The following is a 14,001-nucleotide window of genomic DNA, read 5'->3' as shown; positions in this document are numbered from 1 at the left end:
TGACTCTGAGTTTAGATGATGCTTGTAGAAATGATAAGCTCTAAGAAAAGAAAGTAATATTTTGCTGCTCTAAGAACAAGTTAGTCAACTAGGCTGAGACTCTGGGCAGAGGGAAGGAGAATCTAAAAATGTTTCAAAGAGTTGACTGTTTTGAGGTCACATACTTTAAAATGCATAGGGATCCCTGGGTGGCGCAGCGGTTTGGCGCCTGCCTTTGGCCCAGGGCGCGATCCTGGAGACCCGGGATCGAATCCCACATCGGGCTCCTGGTGCATGGAGCCTGCTTCTCCCTCTGCCTGTGTCTCTGCCTCTCTCTCTCTCTCTCTGTGACTATCATAAATAAATAAAAATTAAAAAAAAATTTAAAATGCATAAAAATACATTACTAGAAAATACACATTTTTCTTAGTGATACATTTAGTTTTTAAATATGATACAAAATTTACCATTTTAACTAATCTTTAAAAGTACAATTCAGTGCCATTAAGTTCTTTCACAGTATGTGTAGCCATTACCATGATCCATTTCCTAAATGATTTTCTATCATCTGAAACAGAAGCTCTTCCTGTTAAACAGCAGCTCTCCACTACCCCCTCCCCCTACCTCATAGAAACCGCTATTGTCTTTTCTATAAATTTGCCTATTCTCGGTACCACGTAAGTGGAACCATACAGTATTTATCATTTTTAGTCTGGTTTATTCACTTAGCATAATATCTTCCAGGTTCATCAATATTTTGTAGCAGGTGTCAGAATTTTTCCTTTTTAAGGCTGAATAATATTCTATCATTTGTGTATATCATATCCATTTTGTTCATCCATTCATCTGTTGGCAGACATCTGGCTTGTTTGCATCTTTCTGCTACTGTGAATAATGCTGCTTGAGTCCTGCTTTTAATTCTTTTGTGTATATACCTGGAATTACAGCATATGGTAATTCTAGCTTTTTAAGGAACCACCATACTGTTTTCTGCAGAGGCTGCACCATTTTACGTTCCCATGAGCAATGCCCAGAGGTTTCACTTTGAATATGGAATTTAGAGTATGTGGACTGAGAATGTACTCCGTTTTTCTAAACATTTTTAGATTCCTCTTCCCTCTGTTCCTTTCCATAGTCTTACTGTACTTCACCAACATTTAAATAAATACATAAATACATAAATAAATTACTTAATTCTATTTATGAGCGTGTGCAGGGGGAGGGGCAGAGGGTGGGAGAGACTCTCAAGTAAACTCTGGGCTGAATGTGGAGCCTGTCATGAGACTCAATCTCAGGACACTGATATCATGACCTGAGCCAGAAGCAAGAGTTGGCTGCTCAACCGATTGAGCCACCCAGGAACTCCACTACCTGACCAACTTCTATTTAGAAGAGCAAATCATTCCTTTCCTCATTCCTCACCAACACTTACTTAAAAAACCTTTTTTTTTTTTTTTAAGATTTTATTTATTTGTTTGAGAGAGAGCGAGAACGAGTGGGAGAGACCGTATGAGTACAGGGACGGAAGGGCAGAGGGAGAGGGGGAAGCAGGCTCCCTACTAAGGAGAAAGCCTGATGTGGGGCTTGATCCTGGAACTCTGGGATCATGACCTGAGCCAAAGGCAGACGCTTAACCAACTGAGCCACCCAAGTGTTCCAATTTTATTAAGTTTTTTAAAAGTTTATTTAATTCCTATACTCCTAGTGGGACTCAAACTCACAATCCCAAGATCAAGAGTCACATGCTCCTCCAACAGAGCCAGCAAGGTGCCCCAATTTTATTAACTTTAAAAATTTTAATTCCAGTATAGTTAACATACAGTGCTATATTAGTTTCAGGTACAGTGATTCAGTATTTCTATACATTACTCAGTGCTCATCAGGATAAGTGTACTCTTCAATCCCCATCATCCATTTCCCCCCTCACCCCTACCTCACCTCTGGTAACCATCAGTTCTCTATAGTTAAGAGTCTGTTTCTTGGTTTGTCTCTGTTTTTTTTTTTTTTTTTCCTCCTTTGTTCATTTGTTTTGTTTCTTAAATTCCACATGGGAGTGAAACCATATGTTGTCTTCTAGCTGATTTTGCTTAGCTGCTTAGCTATTATACTCTAATTCCAACCATGTTATTGCAAATGGCAATATTTCATTCTTTTTTTATGGCCAAATAATATTCTATTGTGTGCGTGTGTGTGTGTGTGTATATATATATATATATATATATATATATATATATATATTCACTTCTTCTTTATTCATTCATCTGTTGATGGACAGTTAAGCTACTTCCATAGTTTGGCTATTGTAAATAATGTTGCAGTAAACATAGGGGTGCACATATCCTTTCAAATTAGTGTTTTTGTATTCTTTGGGTAAACACCCAGTAGTGGGATTACTGGATTATAGGGTAGCTCTATTTATAACTTTTTGAGGAATCTCCGTACTGTTTTCCACAGTGGCTGCACCAGTTTGCATTCCTACCAGCAGTGCAGTCTTCCTCCTCCACATCCTCCACCAGCACTTGTTTCTTGTGTTTTTGATTTTAGTCATTTTGACAAGTGTGAAGGGATATCTTCTTGTAGTTTTGATTTCCATTTCCCTGATGATGAGTGATGTTGAACATCTTTTCATTGTCTGTTGGCCATCTGGATGTCTTCTTTGGAGAAATATCTGCTCATGCCTTCTGCCCATTTTTAAAATTGGCTTATTTGTTACTTATTTGGTAAGTTGTATCAGTTCTTTATGTATTTTGGATACTAACCCTTTATTAGAGATGTTATTTGTAAACACCTTTATCCATTCAGTAGGTTGTCTTAGTTTTGTTGATGGTTCCCTCTTTTGTGCAGAAGCTTTTTATTTTGATATAGTCCTAATAGTTTGTTTGCTTTTGTTTTCCTTGCCTCAGGGAATATTCTAAAAAATGTTGCTATGGCTGCTGTTAGAGAAATTATTGCCTGTGATGTCTTCTAGGATTTTTATGGTTTTAGGTTTCACATTTATGTCTTTAATCCATATTGAGTTTATTTTTGTGTATGGTGTGAGAAAGTGGTCCAGAGTCATTCTTTTGCATGTTGCTATCTAGTTTCCTCAGCACCATTTGTTGAAGAGACTTTTCCCCATAACATATTCTTGCCTTTTTTGTTGAAGATTAATTGACCATATAATTGTGAGTTTGTTTCTGGGCTTAATTCCTGGATTGTTTCTGGATTTTGTCTTCTGTTCTATTGATCTATGTGTCTGTTTTTGTGTCAGTACCATACTGTTTTGATCACTATAGCTCTGTGATATAAGTTGAAGTCCAGAGTTGTGATGCTTCCAGCTTTGATTTTCCTTTTCAAGATTGCATTGGCAATTTGGGATTTTTTGGTGGTTCCACAGATGTGAGAATTGACTGTTCTAGTTCTGTGAAAAATGCTGTTGATATTTTGGTAGGGATTGCATTAAATGTGTAGATTGGTTTGGGTAGTATAGATAGACATTTCTTTTTCTTTTTCTTTTTTTTTTAGATAGACATTTCTTAACAGTGTTTTTTCTGCCAGTCCAGGAGCATGGAATGCCTTTCCATTTCTTTGTGTCTTCTTAAACTTCTTTCATCAGTGTTTTGTAGTTTTCAAAATACAGGTCTTTTACCTCTTTGGTTAGGTTTCTTCCTAGATATATTATTATTTTTGATGCAATTGTAAAATGGATTATTTTCTTTTTTAAGATTTTATTTATTCATTCGAGAGAGAGTCAGAGACATAAGCAGAGGGAGAAGCAGGATTCATGCAGGGAGCCCGATGTGGGACTCGATCCCGAGACTCCAGGATCACACCTTGGGCCAAAGTCAGGCACTAAACTGCTGAGCCACCTAGGTGTCCCTTGGATTGTTGTCTTAATTTCTCTTTCTGTTGCTTCATTTTTGGTGTACGAAATGCAACAGATTTCTGTACATTGATTTTTGTATCCTGTGATGTTACTGAATTTATCAGTTCTAGCTGTTCTTTGATGGAGTCTTTCAGGTTTTTACAGAGAGTGTCATGTCACCTAAATATAGAGAAAGTTTGATTTCTTCCTTGCTGATTTGGATGCCTTTTATTTCTGTTGTCTGATTGCTGTGACTAAGACTTCTAGTACTGTGTTGAATAAAAGTGGTGAAAGTGGACATCCTTGTCTTGTTCCTCACCTTAGGGAAGAGGCCCTGGAATTTTCCCCCCATTGAGGATGATGCCAGCTGTTGGGTTTTTCACAGAGGGCCTTTCTTATGTTGAGGTGTGTTCCCTCTAAACCTACTTTTTGACGGTTTTTAGCATGAATGAATGTTGTGCCTTGTCAAAAATGCTTTTTCTGTGTCTATTGAAACTGCTCACATGGTTCTTATCCTTTCTCTTATTGAAGTTACGTAACACACGGATTCATTTGTGAATATTAAATTACTCTTACAACCCAGGCATAAATCCCACTTGATTGTGGTAAATGATTTTTTTTTTTAATGTATTGTTGTATTTGGTTTGCTAGTATTTTGTTGAGGAACTTTGCATCTGTGTTCATCAGAGATACTGGCTATAGTTCTCCTTTTTGGTGGTCAGGGTAATGCTGGACTTAGAATGAATTTGGAAGTTTCCCTTTCTTTTCTATTTTTGGTAGCAGTTTGAGAAGAGTAGGTATTAACTCTTTTTTAAATGTTTGGTGGAATTCACCTGTGAAGCTATCTGGTCCTGGACTTTGGTTAATTGGGAGCTTTTTGATTACTGATTCAGCTTCATTGTTCAAATTGTCTAGCTCTTCCTGTTTCAGTTTTGATTGTTTATGTTTCTAGGAATGTATTCATTTCTTTTAGGTTGTCCAATTTGTTGACAGATAATTTTTATAACATTTTATAATATATTATAATTATATTATAATATATAATTATAATTATATTATATATTATATTTATATTTTATAATTTTTATAATATTCTCTCATAATTGTTAGTATCATAATTGTTTGTATTGTCTATGGTGTTGGTTTTTATTTCTCCTCTCTTGTGATTTTATTAGGATCCTTTCTCTTTTTTTTTTTGTCTTGATAGATCTTGCTAGAGGTTTATCAATTTTATTGATTTTTTTTTTTTTTTTTTCGAAGAATCAGCTCCTGGTTTCATTGATCTCTTCTATTGTCTTTTTAGTTTCTATATCACTTATTTCTGCTCTAGTTTTTATTATTTCCTTGTTTCTGCTGGTTTTAGGTTTTGTTTGTTCTTTTTCTAGCTCCTTTAGGTATTAGGTTAAGTTGTTTGAGACTGTTCTTGCTTCTTGAGGTAGGCCTGTACCTGCATTGCTATAAACTTCTCTCTTAGAACCACTTTTGCTGTATCCTAAAGATTTTGAACTATTGTGTTTTTCTTTTTATTTATTTCCATGTACTTTTAAATTTTATTTCCTGGTGACCCATTCATTGTTCAGTAGCATGTTACGTAACTTCTATGTATTTGTGTTCTTTCCAGATTTTTTTCTTGTGGTTGACTTCTAGTTTCATAATGTTGTGGCCAGAAAAGATGCATGGTGTGACTTTGATCTTTTTGTACTTGTTGAGGCTTGTTTTGTGGCATAACATGTGATCTATTCTGGAGAATGTTCCATGTGTACTTGAAAAGAATATGTATTCTGCTGTTTTAGGATGGAATGTTCTGTTCCAGTGTGTCATTCAAAGGCATGATTTCCTTGATGAATTTCTGTTTAGATTATGTGTCTGTTGATATAAGTGGGGTGTTAAAGTCCCCTACTATTATTGTATTATTATCAATGAGTTCCTTTATTTTTATCATTAACTGTTTTACATATCTGTGTGCTCCGGTGTTGGGTGCATAAATATTTATAATTGTATATCTTCTTATTGGAGTGTTCCTTTTATGATTATACTGTGTTCTTCGTCTTTTGTTACAGTCTTGGTTTTAAAGTCTGTTTTGTCCAATATAAGTATTATTACTCCAGCTGTCTTTTGACATCCATTTGCATGATAAATACTTCTCCATTTCCTCACTTTGAGTCTGCAGTTGTCTTAAGGTCTAAAATGAGTGTCTTGTAGGCAGCATATCAATGGCCCTCTTTTTTTTTTTTTATCCATCTGTCACCCTATGTCTTTTGATTGGAGTGTTTAGTCCATTTACATTCAAAGTAGTTATTGCTATATATGTATCCTTTGCCATTACTTGTTTTGTGATTGTTTATGAAGATTTTCTCTGATCCTTTCTTGTCTTTCTTTCATGCTTTATTGGCTTTCTTTAGTGATATATTTGGATTTCTTTCTCTTTATTTTTTGCATATTAGTGGTTTTTGATTTGTGGTTAGGTTTGTATATAACATCTTCTGCATATAGCAGTCTATATTAAGTTGATGGTCATTTAAGTTAGGATCCATTCTTTATTCCTCTCCTCCCCATGTTTTAGGCATATGGTATCATATTTTTTTCTATTTTTATTTTAAATATTTATTTATTTTATTTGAGAGAGTGTGAGCATAAGTGGGGGGAGGGGCAGAGGGAGAAGCAGACTCCCCACTGAGCAGAGAGCCTGACGGTGGGGCTCAATCCCAGAACCCTGAGATTGTGACCTGAGCTGAAGGCAGACACTTAACCAACTGAGCCACTGAGGTGCCTGTATGGTGTCATATTTTATATCCTTTTATTCTGCAAGTTCTTTTTTTTTTTTTTTTTAGTTCTTTGATTTTTTTAATAGAAATATTAATTTTTGATGCTTTGTGTTTCCTACTTTTATAATGTCATTTTGATTTTTCCTTTCCACTCAGAGTCCCCTTTAATATTTCTTGCAGGGTTGGTTTAGTGGTCATGAACTCTTTAGTTTTTGTTTGTCTGGGAAACTCTTTATTCTATCCTATCCTGAATGAATGCCTGGCTGGATAGAGTATTCTTGGCGGCAGATTTTTCCCATTTGCACTTTGAATATGTCATGCCACTTCTTTCTGGTTTGGAAAGTTTCTGTTGAAAAAATCACTGATAGCTTTATAAGGTTTCCTTTGTATGTAACTGTCTTCCTTTGTCTTGCTGCTTTTAATATTTTTTAATCACTATATTTTGCCATTTTATTTTTTTATTTTTTTAAATTTTTATTTATTTATGATAGTCACACAGAGAGAGAGAGAGAGAGAGAGAGAGAGAGAGAGAGAGAGGCAGAGACATAGGCAGAGGGAGAAGCAGGCTCCATGCACCGGGAGCCCGATGTGGGATTCGATCCCGGGTCTCCAGGATCGCGCCCTGGGCCAAAGGCAGGCGCCAAACCGCTGCCCCACCCAGGGATCCCTATTTTGCCATTTAAAAGATGTCAGTTTGACACAGAGAGAGCACAAGCAGGGGAGCAACAGGGAGAGGGAGAGGAAGCTTGAAGTGGGGCTCGATTGCAGGACTCCGGGATCATGACCTGAGCTGGAAGGAAGATGCTTAACCTACCAAGCCACCCAGGTGCCCCTATTTTGCCATTTTGATTATAATATGTCTTGGTGTGGATCTGCTTTTGTCAAGTTTGTTGGGGGTTCTCTGTGCATCCTGGATCTGGATATCTGTTTCCTCAGATTAGGGAAGTTTTCAGCTATTATTCCTTCAAATACATTTTCTGCTCCCTTTTCACTCTCTTCTTTTCTGGAACTCCTATAATATGAATATTATTATGTTTGATGGAGTCACTAATTTCCTTAAATCTATTCTCATGTTGCATAATTCTTGTTTCTCTTTTTTGTTCAGCTTGATTACTTTCCATTACTCTATCTTCTAGGTCATGAATTCAATCCTCTGCTTCTTCCAGCCTGCTGTTTATTCCTTCAGGTATGTTTCTCCTTTTGTTTATTGAGTCCTTTATCTTTGTTATGTTATTATTATTTTTTATCTCTCTGTTAAGGATCTCATTGATATCTTCCACTCTTTTCTCAAGTCCAGTGACTGTCCTTAGGATCATTGCTTTAAATTCTCCATCAGGCATGTGATTTATTTATTTTTTATTTTTTATTTTTTTATTTTTTCAGGCATGTGATTTAAACATCTGTTTCACTTAGATCCTGGCTGTGGCCTTGTCCTGGTCTTTCATTTGGAACATATTCCTCTGTCTTCTCATTTTGTTTAAGTCTCTGTTAGGAAAGTTAGATATGTCTCCTGTTCTTGAGGGTAATGGCTTTCTGAAGAAGAGGTCCTATAGTACCCTGCAACACAGAGTCCCCTGGTCTCCAGGACCTGCTACTTCTGAGAGTGTCTCCAGTGTGTGCTATGTATGGTCTGCTGTTGTGTCCTGACTGCTTTATCCTTCAGGCTGGTTCTCTTCAGGAGCTCTCTTTACCTTTGGTGGGCAGTGTTTGGTCCCTGGCCTGAACATGGTATATTTTAACTAGGTGTGCTCTGATCTCTTTGTGAATGAGACCTATTGCTGCTGCCACTGGAGCTGAGGCCTTGCAAAACTCCTGGATTGGGAGACACAGTGCTGGCAGGGGATTTGGCCAGTCTTCTGCGGGAGAGGGCCCTCTGCACTGGGACTGGGGCCAGCATGACTGGGAGTGTTGGTTCCACCAGAGCATGGGGGGGAGTGGGGCTTGGTGTAAGCAACTTAATGAGTGAGTGTCAGTGCTGGGCTGGTTCCTGCAGGTGGCACTGTGCTTATGCTGAGGGGTGGGGGATAGAACTGGTGTGGCCAGTTCCTTTGTTCCTGGAAGAGGATCTCTGTAAAGGCTGCCTCTCTGGGATGTGCGCTGAAATGAGCAAATAATCTCCCCAGTATGTGCACCCGAGGCTCTACAGTTTGCTGTTTCTATGCTGGTCTTTGGATTGTTTGCCTGCCTGTTTTCCAAGAGCAGCCCCAATGTCTCCAGGCTCTCCCCAAGCCAAGCACGCTGACCTTTAAACCACCAGGCTTTCAGCCCCACTGGTTGTAAGAACTCAAGAAATTTGGTCCCTCTTGCTTTCCAAGCCAGCTGCTATGGGGATTCATTGCTCCTTGTGCTCCCCTATGTGTTAGGCTTCTTTCTCCTGTGATCTCTGGGATGACTGCCTCCCCACCACAGTGGCCACCATCTGTTTCTTGTCCAAACCACATCTCTGCACTTCCTATCTTCAATGTGGCCTCTTCTCTGCCTTCAGTTATGGAGTTTGTTCTGCTAGTCTTCAAGTCAATTTCTGGGGGTACTTAGGATGATTTGATAGTTGTCTAATTATATTCATGGGACTAGGTGAGCCTAGTGTCCTACTTTGTAGTCATCTTTTGTCCCTCTCTATTCTTAATTTGAGTTTTTTTTTTTTTTTTAAGATTTTGTTTATTTGACAGAGAGCACAAGTAGGTAGAGCAGCAGGTAGAAGGAGACTGAGGCTGAGCAGGGAGCCCAGTGTGGGGCTCCATCCCAGGAATTCGGGATACATGACCTGAGCCCAAGGCAGATGCTTACTTGTCTGAGCCACCCAGGTGCCCCAAGGCTTTTCTTGTTTTTCTTTTTAACCAAGAAAGGATGTTGAATTTTGTCAAGTGCTGCTTCTGTAGTGATGCATATTAAGAATATACAATGTGATTTCTGAGGTTTATTTTAAACTACTTCAGCAAAGAGAAAAAGGAGGTTTTATGAAGCAAGTATGACAAAATCTGGGTAATTGTGTAGAATGGATGATGCTTTGGGGATTTACTAAACTATTAATGATACTTAATATTAACTATAATAAAAGGAAAAGCTGTCGTTAAAGTATGAATTTTTTTAAATTGTTCTTAAAAATGTCTGATTTAAGTTATTAAGTTATTATTTTGATTACTGTCATTTGTTTTCTCTTTGTTCCAGGGAATATTGTGCTCATTTGCAACAGCCAACTCTATTATGCTTTTGCTTTTTCCTAAGATAGAAGAAGAATCTGTTTATGATCTTTAAGAGTTTGACTCTGGCCTTCAGTTCTCTTCTTGCCTCTAGAAGTTGGTAAAGTTGATTCTTGTCAATTCTTGAGTGTTGAGTATAAATGTGCAGTAAGTTCTCAGCCTGAATTACTTGAAGGAGCTTTGAGAAAAGTACAGAAATGTAGACAGATTCCCTAGGCCTAGGTAGGGTAGGACTTGCTCCCCAGAAGTGACTAGGATGTGGTCAGATTTGGGAGTCACTAAGTAGGAGCCTTGCACCAGGAAGGGCATGGCAGCCCAATGCTCCCTCCTACCAGCCTGGAGAACATCCTGGATCAGTGGGAGGAGAGCAGAACTTGGAATCAGATGTTCCAGGCCAGGTAGTAGACTTAGAAGACCCTGGTTGAACAGGTGACTTCGCTGTCAGAAAAACGAGACTGAGCTGTGCTACCAGTGAGCTCCCTGAATGAGTTGGTTATTCCATGATGAGATTTTGGTCAGAGTCAGTCTGGGAGAGAGACATTGATGACCAGAATGAGGGGATTAATGTGGCATCCTCCTGTGTCCTGAAGGAGAAGATATTTATGTATCTGTATTAGGTTGATTATGTTTTCAGAAGAATCACCCAAAGAGAATAACCACAAATTCCTGAAGATTGCATGTGTGTGCGTGTGTATGCATGCATGCATAGGTGCGTGCATGTGTGTGTGCTGAGGGAGGTAGAGGGGAAAAGTTTGCTTTATTTTTCTGCTTATTTATTTAAGTTAGCGTAAGACATACTATAATTACCTTCTATATTTCTAAAAGAAAAACTCAATCTCCTCTTGGATGGTCTAGTGGAACAGCAACCTTGACAAATTTAATAAAATTAAGCATTGTATAATGAGCTTTTCTTTTGAGGCCTTTAAGTGTTCAAATATGTCTTGTTAGCTTACTCAAGCCAAATTGGGAGGGTCAAAAAGATGTTGGCAGCCTGAGACTCCAGGCACTGAGATTTAGCCCCAGATCACGTCCAGGGGTTAGTGGGCAACTGCTAACAGATTCTGGTCTTCTAAAAAAAAAATTAAATAAATAAAAAAATCCAGGATTCAGAAGAGATTTGAGGGATTTTTGGTGCTGCCCGCCCTTTTACAGATGACAGAACAGAGCCGGCTCCTGCTGAGCCCAGGCGTTTCCCATTTACTTGGTCTCTCCAAGGATGGCAGCACCTTCAAAACATAGAACACACTTCCCTGCCGGAAGCCACATCTTGCCGTGGTGACACCCGAAAGCAACCCCTGTGGTCTTAGGCTTGTTTTGGAGAGATGCAGCATGACTGCTTTTGTTGTTACAACACTGGGTGGTCTGCCAGTAAGCACGTAGTATAAATAACAACTAATAAATAATTTTACAGCAGGGGTCCTAAATCTTTCCAGATAGTGCACTGGTGCGTGGCTGTCAAATGCCAGACAGATCCTAAGAAAACAGTAACTTTAGCCCATCCATTTTTTACATACATGGCACATTATTGTCATAAAATTTTCCTGAGGTTTTAATGGCTCAAGGGCAAAAATGTACACATAAAAACACATGTACACAAACACGCCACATATGCATAGCTACCCTAGCCAGCTACATGATGACTTCTGTTTTTAGAAATTGCCACTTTTAATATACATTTCTGGGCTTTTCTTCTAGTTTGGCTACAGTGCATTATTTTATACTGTGATGAATATGAGCAGACTTGATTTCTTTCTTTTTTTTTTAGTAAAATACCTGTGATTTTTGCATGCTGGACCACACTCTTAGAATTGTGTTTGTGTCCAAAATGATGAGAAGGTGAAATGGTTTCACTCATTTTATAGTTTCCTACCTCTTGAGAGCCAGCTACCTGAGTCCTGTGCCGTCTAGAACTTTGGGGTTTCCTTGTGAGCTGGAGTTAGGATTTTGGTCTCTTAATCCCCCTCCCTTCCTCCCACCCTCACTGCAAAATTTCCAGGCTTCAGCTTCTTCACCTGCATATTGGGGATGATAGTACCTATGGTTGGGGTTATTTTAAGGATCGAGTGTGGTGGCTTCCACATGAGCCCTCAGATAGGTTTTCAGTAGGTGTGGATTCACTTCACCTTCTGTATTTACATCTTATACCCTCTTCTGTTGAAATTCTGTCCACGGCAAAACCTGTGCTCTCATGAAGTCCTCTTGTATTGGAAGGAAAGTCACACTGCTCTGTATTTTCATAGTGACTGCTAAGCCTCTCTCCTATTGTCTTTTGGTGTGATGTCCTTCGCTGTGGCGATGACAGCAGCCCATCTGTGTACGGCCTCACCCCCATTCTGGTCAAGCTACTGGGCAGAAGGCAGAGGACAGAGGCTGATGGAGCCCTGCATTTCCTGTGGGACGTTAGCACGTGCTGTGCACACAGCAGGTGCGATTACGGTTAGGCTCTCAACAGATGTGTGGGGCGGTTCTTAAAATAAATCTGTAGAACTGTACGTGCTCATGAGGTGCTTATCTCCCTCATCCTTCTGCTGCCTGGGCCTCTCTCAAACCCTCTGGCTTGGAGGCTCTCCTCTGTCACCGGAGCAGGCTTGGCTTCCCAGGGAGGTCAGGTTCATAGAGTGGTGGTTAATTGGATCCAGCTTGTCTACTTAATAGTTGTGTGTTATGGGTATAATTGTGTCTCCCAAAAGACATTGGAAGTCCTGACCCAGTATCTCAGAATGTGACCTTATTTGGAAGTAGGGTCTTGACAAGGTAGTCACAGTTGCATGAGGTTATTAGAGTGGGTCTTAATCCAACACGACCGATGTCCTTATTAGAAGGGACAGATGCATAGAGGCTGGAGACTATGTGGAGGCACAGAGAAAGCAACTTTTACAAGCCAGGGAATACTTGAGACTTCCCCAAACTAGAAGGAACGTATTCTGCTGACACCTTGATTTTGGACTTCTATCCTCTAAAACTGTCAGGTAATACATTTCCAGTGTGTGAGGCTTTGTTATGACAGCCCCAGGGAAATGTAGGTTGTGTGAAGCAGGCAAGTCTGTTCATCTTCTCAGCTTTATTATTTTTTTAAATCTCTGGGATGATATGACCAATCATAACTATCTCCTAGGGTTCTTCCGAGGTTTAAATAGTGACTGGAATTTTGGGAAGACTTTTATTAATGGTGTCCCTTTATGCTTGTTCTGTAGACTCCCAGCCTTCCTCAGCCTGGACCACTTTTAAATTTAGCAATCCCGTTGTTGTGTTTCTCCAGAAGCTGTTCAGCCAGGCTCTGATTTCTGTGACCATGAGATCTAGAAGCCTTAGCCTGAAGTGAATTATCTTTTCCAGCAGGAATCCCGTTCGGTTGGGATTTTCATGTCTTGATGAAGCGCTAAGCCAGTCAAGTAACCTGCAAAGCCGTCCCATCCTATTAGTACTTATTATTATTATTATTTATTATTAATTATTATTAAAGACTATTCACGAGAGAGAGAGAGAGAGAGAGAGAGAGAGAGAGCAGGGAGCCCAACGTGGGACTCGATCCCGGAACTCTAGGATCACGCCCTGGGCTGAAGGCAGCGCTAAACCGCTGAGCCACCCGGGCTGCCCAGTTAGTACACATTAATAGGCTGAGGCCCCCACCATTTTAACTGAGAGCCTTTGTTATATATGATAACCTTTAAGTACCTATTGATTTCCTTACTTTTTTTTTTTTTTATCTCCTTACTTTTGTTTATTTCAGTTAAGTATAGTTGACAATCCAGTATTAGTTTCAGGCACACAACATGGTAATTTGACACATCTACACATTATAGACTGCTCACCATGATGAGTGTGATACCATCTGTCACCTTACAAAGTTATTACAATACTATCTACATAGTCATCATACTGTAATTTACATCCCTTTGATTTAGGACTAGAAGTTTCCTCTTAATCTCCTTTCCCTATTTTACTCATCCTCCCAATCCCTTCCTTCTGGCATTCTGGCAATCACCAGTTTGTTCTCTATTTCTGAGCCTGTTTTATGTTTTTTTAAATTAAAAATTTTTTTTTTTAGATTCCACATGTAAGTGAAACAATATAGCATTTGTCTTCCTCTGACTTATCTCACTCAGCACAGTCACATCTAGGTCAGTCCATGTTGTTGCACATGGCAAGATTTCATTACCTTTAATGGCTGAGTAATATTCCATTGTATATTTATACCACATCCTTATCCATT

At 39.1% G+C, this 14,001-nt stretch overlaps 1 protein-coding gene across 3 annotated transcripts in view; it reads left to right on the top strand.

Annotated features, from left to right (window-relative positions):
- The window catches only part of SAXO1 (stabilizer of axonemal microtubules 1), a 103,805-nt gene that overhangs the window by 26,777 nt on the left and 63,027 nt on the right, over positions 1-14,001 (top strand). Inside the window, exon 2 of one of the 3 annotated variants that reach the window (XM_049116159.1) lies at positions 7,725-7,774. The exons of the other annotated variants lie outside the window; for them this stretch is intronic. Within the exon in view, the coding sequence (XP_048972116.1) occupies positions 7,728-7,774 (47 nt within the window). The 5' untranslated portion in view covers positions 7,725-7,727. The remainder of the gene's footprint in view (positions 1-7,724; positions 7,775-14,001) is intronic. 3 annotated transcript variants of the gene reach the window in all.

The sequence above is a fragment of the Canis lupus genome, chromosome 11 (genome assembly GCF_003254725.2).
Source record: "Canis lupus dingo isolate Sandy chromosome 11, ASM325472v2, whole genome shotgun sequence".
NCBI classification, from domain to species: Eukaryota; Metazoa; Chordata; class Mammalia; order Carnivora; family Canidae; genus Canis; species Canis lupus.
This window is presented reverse-complemented; position numbering and strand designations above follow the sequence as displayed.